The sequence below is a fragment of the Glycine soja genome, chromosome 11 (genome assembly GCF_004193775.1).
Source record: "Glycine soja cultivar W05 chromosome 11, ASM419377v2, whole genome shotgun sequence".
NCBI lineage: Eukaryota > Viridiplantae > Streptophyta > Magnoliopsida > Fabales > Fabaceae > Glycine > Glycine soja.
Genome location: NC_041012.1, coordinates 4,049,269 through 4,055,268, shown reverse-complemented (window position 1 = coordinate 4,055,268; position 6,000 = coordinate 4,049,269). Strand labels below are relative to the sequence as shown.

The window sequence follows — 6,000 nt, the reverse complement described above, 5'->3', positions numbered from 1 at the left end:
TTCTTAAATTTATTTTTAGTGATTACTTTTTTTTTTTCTTATCGTGAACGGTAAAGTGATGAAGCGATTTTCTTTCTATTTTTCTTATTTTTAATATCGCAGCCTTTTCTGGTTTGCACTGTGCACAAGCACAACATTTCACATTTGTTACGTTCAACCGAAAACAATCGAAAATGTGCTGCGGTGAATCATTTCTGATTTCACAGCGAACATTACTCTTTTGTCTTTGTTATACCTTTTCCGGTCATCTTCGTAGACTAGCTTTGAACAGCCATGCAGATAAACTTTTTCAGTGAAAGTTTATAACGTTTCTTTAGACGATAAAAAAAAAAAGAAGAAGAAGAACACAACAATATTATAATAAAGTTTGTTGAATTTTATAATATCTAATTAAAAATTATAAATAATGATTAATTTACAATTAACATATTTTACACTAGCAATCTAGCATGCATAAAAATTACACTCATGAGATATGATTGATTGGCATCAAGTGTAAATCTAGAAATCTACACCATTTTTAAACTGTTGATACAAATAAATCTTACAAGTAAAATGTAACATTTTGTTGTAATCAATTAGTTAACTTTAATCAATCAATTAAATCATTCCATTGAATTTAATTGATCTAATTTCATCAGGAAAAAAAATGGGGAACTAGCCTCCCTCGATTTAAGTACCCTTATGATTACGGTTGTTAATGCTAAAGGGTCATGTCTTGATTGATAATCTACTAGGAAATCATTCTTCCAATTGGAGGAATAAATGATGATCACTAGTTTCTCTAGCTCGAACTCAAATCTTCAAGTTTTCACCAAGTAGGTTGTGATTATTATGGTCATTAAGATTTGTTACCAAGTTGAATATCAATAATGAAGATATTAGTTGGATTGGTCAGTTTTTATTTTAAAATGATTTTGTATTAAAAATCAAAATAAATACCAATATGTAAATCTAAATCTATTTAACAAAGAATTCTCCTTGTGATTATTCGATAAACTTAAATTCAATTGTCATCCTTAAGTTGAATATGTAATAAGAATTGTACATTAAAATATTTGACATCTTAGATCATGGTGGTAAGTTTCTTTAATACGTATATAATAATAATAATAACTATTCACTAATTTATCAAAATAATCATCAATAGCAAAAAGCAAAGACAGATCAAATTTGCATTTGTCACATGCCGATTTTCACTGGGGAAAAAATGATAAAACCCATAATACCATAGTAACATACGAAAGTAATGGTATATTAAATTTTCATATATAAACTTTCGTGACGAATATGGATTTCAAGAGAATTGAGATTTTGGTCAATGACTAATCAGAATGGGCAGGTAATGGCCAACGACTGCGTATTACTGAAAGCAATTATTTAATAGTAAGAATTCATGGCAATGAGTCAAAATGTCAAATGGCTACTATCTCTGTTGACTTTTATCATCATCAATTTTAATAAGCTATAATATACAAATACAAACTACACGAAATAAATTACACCATTGGATAAAATATAACATATATTCACCAATCTTTAAAAGCTGCAAAAGGTAGCTTTCATATAAATTACAGTGGATAAAATACACACCATTGGTAGCTTCCATTCTATTGTAGCCGCAAATAACAATTCATATTCTCGTTGGTTTTTTTTTTATTATCTATTGGGCTTCCTCCGCATGCCCATTCGCGATTTAGCATATCTGAGGTTCTTGTTAAGCAAAAACCAAACACTGATAAGTAATGTGATTCGACCACTAAAAAAACAAAAGAAGTGAATGAGAACAAAGGATACTCCAAACGCATTCCCTCGCCAGATTGTGAGGAGTGAAGAATTGTGCCTTGCAGACTATTTAGAGCGTCAGTTGAGCTACCAACATCCTGCACATTACAAGATATATTTTTTCGTGATAGTTCATGCAAATTAAAGATGGCAAGCAACAAGACCAATGAGGCCCATACACTAGTTTTCTGAATGACTTTCACAACAGGCCAATGTATGTATGCAGCGCAAGAAATAAAAGAACAAAAAGAAACCTGGAAATCAACAAATGCAACTGGAGCTCCATACGTGCTCTGCATCTTCAGTTTCAAGAATCCGGGGTATCTGATAGAAAAGATATATATAAAACACAATCAAATTCAACTTCTGCAGATTTCACAAATAAAAAATACCTTGCATGCGCATATGTCTACTGACCTAGAAAACACTTGGATTAGCTCTTGTTCATTACAAGACGGCCCCAGATTAGCTACAAATAAAGTTGCACATGGGGTTGAGTTTTGAGGAATGTAAGGTGTTGAAGACTTCTTCTGTCAACATATAAGATAAGAAACAAAACAATTACTTTAACATGTATACTATCATGTAAGGCATACTAATGTAAGTTGAACAGCCTAATCATAGAACTAAAGGCCCTGAAAATTTTTCAAGACAGTCTAAAAATGAAGTTTATGAAGAGTAGGAATACAACAGATAAAATTTACACCCAAGGGCATAGCTCAAGTAGGCACCAATTCCCTTTGGGAACTGTTGAATCCCAGAATAGAAACTCTGACTAGCTTACCATCTTCCTTCCCCCACCAGTTTGTAGCCCCCCTTTCATCTCATCCCATTCCGAGGACCATTCAATTGCTTAGTACTCAAGACTCAAGAAAAGAATCAGATTAGTGCAAACAATCTAGGAGAAATTATCAGTGTGTTAGGTTGGAGGGAAAAGGAGAGGAGGGAAGTGCAAAGAAGTTTTTGAATGCCACAACAACAAAAAATGAGATACCTTTCAATTAAAAGCGCCTAGAGTTTAACACAGATATAATCAACTGAAGCATATATAATACTGGGAAAACTTTTAAGGTTATGCAGAAAACAGATAGGACACTGTTATGCGGAATATGACTTAAATTATTATTATTGTTAATATATATTCTTTATGTTGTTACCACAGATAACTGAAATGTATAAAGAGAATAAAAAAGGAAGTCAGACTTCTCAGCCTCAGATATTTATTAAAACAGAAAGGGAAATGCATTCTCACTTTTGGAGAAGCTTTTCTCCAAATCAACAAAAGGGATGGAGAGGGAAAAAAAAATTTGAATTCTGTTAAAGGGTGCCGCAACAAAAAATGAGACGCATTCAATCAAAAGCACTTTCAGTTTAACACACATATAACCAACTGAAGCACGTAATAGAGGGGTACTTTACAACACTAACCAGATTCGCAAATAGACTGTCACTCATGGCACTCCCATCAGCATTCCCAAGACTATTACAGAAAACAAACAAATAAATAATCAGATGAGATATCAAGAAATACAAAGGCTGCTCCCAAAAGAAAAAATAACGGTACTTCAAACACATTAGTTTTTCTTCTAATCGGAAGAGTTCCGCAACAGAAGCTCAAAATAACGCTATAAGTTTGGAAAATGTGCTTTATCGGAGTTAGAAGCAATCAACTTCCACATAATAAAACTGTGATTAAGTAGTGCAGATGACCTTTGTGCAGATGGATAACCAAACGTGTTCGTGTTGAAAGCAGGATTACCCATTCCTGGCATGTGAATGCTGCCAACACCTGCTAGTGCCGAAGAGTGCAAAACACGTGCAATGTGAGCTCATAGGTAAAAGTGTCCTTGGTGTGATCAATAGTTAACTAACCTCCAAGCAACAGAATAGACGATAACACAACAATAGTGAACTTTAAAAAACTTCACAAAAGCCATATGCGCAGGCAACATCAACGCACTAAAACCAAACTAACAACATTATCTTACCAGAATCAGGAGTGGACCATGATGGTGTAAGGCCTCTAGCTTTCTTATCCGCGCCAACCCTCTCATCATCTGCTTGTCAAGATCAATCAATCAGTAACATTTTGATTATTAAGTTTTCTTGAATAGCAATAAAAAGCTAATCAAAACACACACCTATCCTTGTGCGTTTAGATCTAGAGTTTGATTTTGCAAGATCAATATAAAGAGTGGAACCCTTTTCGAGATCAAACACCAGTCCCTGCAAACCACATTAATCAAAATCAGGGATGCCAAGCATAGAAAAATACATTTGAACATATAACTCAAAAACAGTTAAATTACAACAAGATCCTCACATTCAGAGCATGCATTGCCAAGATTGCTGACTTCTGACTCGCGAACACAGCGAAAGCAAAAGGCTGTCAACAAACAAAAAGCAACGTTAGAGAAGCAATTTAAAACAATTCGTAAACCCTAAGGAATTTAAGAATTCATTGTACCTGCGACGAATTAGAGGGACTCCGAAGATGCGAGGACTCGTAACCGGGAAATTCGCGGAAGAGGTTGTAGATTTCGCGGGGTTTTACGTCTTCGGGGAGGCCAGCGACGAAGAGAGTGCGAACCTCGTGGGTGGAGGATTGAGGAGCACCGTAGGAACCGAACACCGCTTGCTGCTGATGCTGAGCCACGTAAGGCGGATGCAGGTGGTGCGCCGGCGGGACAACCGCGCCGGGGGGCGGTGGCACTACCGCCATCATCGGCGGAGGAGGTGGCGGAGGCGGCTGTTGGTAGTACTGGTAAGGGAGAAGGCCCGACGGTTGGGGCTGTGAGTAGTAGGCAGCCATGTCGTCCATGGAATTCCAAGTTCACACTTGACAAGCCCTAGAATTTTAGTTTATTTTTTTTTCAATGGTTTTGTTCAGTTGATGGGCTGCAAATTTTTTTATTTATTGTCAGCGTATTAGTGGGTTTGGCCCATAGATAAAGTAGCCTTGCGAAACTACTGGAGAATAGTTTAACATGCTTATATAAATCTCTCTTCTCCTTTTCCGGTCACCATTTGGCTAAATTACTCTTTTGATTTTTCTTTTTAATTAATTTGTTCAATTTGGTGTAATAATAAATTACACAATCTCATAATACAACTCACTAACACGATCTCATAACACACAAATGTAGAAGTTGGAGAATCCATATTTCAGCGATCAAATGTTTTTTTTTTTTTTAACCAAGCAATCAAATGTATTAAAAAACAAAGAAGTACGAGACTCCATACTTAACATAGTTTATTCCTTGTTCAATGTGATCCACTCCGGAAACCCATTTTACCTTAACCTGACTCAAAATATATTGGACGAGATTGGTTTAACCCGACATTTTAACATAATATATTGTATTAACCTCGGTTAAATTATAAAATAAAAAGTATAAAGCTAAATGAATGAATATATGTATATATTAACCATTATGAACATGAGATTATGTTATACAAAAAATATTATTAAATAGAAATTTATTCATAATATACAACTATTTTAAAAAGTTATATTATATATATATATATATATATATATATATATATATGGCATTAAACTGGGTTGAGATGAGCCAAAACATAATCCAAACTTGTCTAAAAGCTACACCGTTGGAGAAAATGGCTCCCTGGGCCCCGCATAGCTGGAAGAGGATGGGACACCCAGCAATATTGTTGGTGTATCTAACAATTTTTTATAATTTCCAAAATACCCTTCACTGTGTTTTTTCTGTAAAAAGCTGGTTTATTAATGTGGAAGAAGGTTCTTCCGTGAGATCCCGCGGAAGAAGTTTTTTCGCGGCAATGCATGGAAAAACCTTCTTCCGTGCATTGCCGCTGAAGAACCTTCTTCCGTAGTTGATATTAACACAACTGCGGAAGAACCTTCGTCTTTTCCCTTGTGCGACAAGCAAAACACAAATGTTGTCTAACCTAAGGCCAGCATACACTACAGAAGGTGACAAAAACGCAACAAAAAACCTTCGTGGAAGATGGCAATGGAGGAAGCGTGGAGAAGAAATGGACGCCACAGGAGAAGAAATTTGAATTGCTGGGTGCACTTCAAAACCCTTTTTTTTATTAATTTTTAATAAAGGGCAATTTTGGAAGTTCAGGTAATTGCTGGGTGCACCAGCATTATTGCCGGGTGCACCTAGCAACACCCGAAGAGAATTAAATGACTTTTAGGCGCAAGTCATTGTGACTTTCTTATTT

The 6,000-nt window shown here is 35.4% G+C and overlaps 1 protein-coding gene across 2 annotated transcripts; it reads right to left on the bottom strand.

The window, feature by feature from the left end:
- Positions 1-1,409: 1,409 nt before the first annotated feature.
- LOC114377207 lies at positions 1,410-4,707 on the bottom strand. 2 transcript variants are annotated; one of them, XM_028335625.1, is made up of 10 exons: positions 4,253-4,707; positions 4,109-4,171; positions 3,927-4,011; positions 3,774-3,842; positions 3,496-3,577; positions 3,214-3,265; positions 2,203-2,315; positions 2,040-2,109; positions 1,798-1,883; positions 1,410-1,705 (listed from the first exon to the last, which is right to left on the bottom strand). In XM_028335625.1, the coding sequence occupies exons 1-10, from the start codon at positions 4,604-4,606 to the stop codon at positions 1,660-1,662; spliced, it is 1,020 nt and encodes a 339-aa protein (XP_028191426.1). In that variant the 5' UTR covers positions 4,607-4,707; the 3' UTR covers positions 1,410-1,659. The 2 variants fall into 2 exon arrangements, with proteins under 2 accessions (XP_028191426.1, XP_028191427.1); XM_028335626.1 differs by having other exon boundaries at positions 3,496-3,574; positions 4,253-4,606.
- Between the last annotated feature and the right edge of the window lie 1,293 nt (positions 4,708-6,000).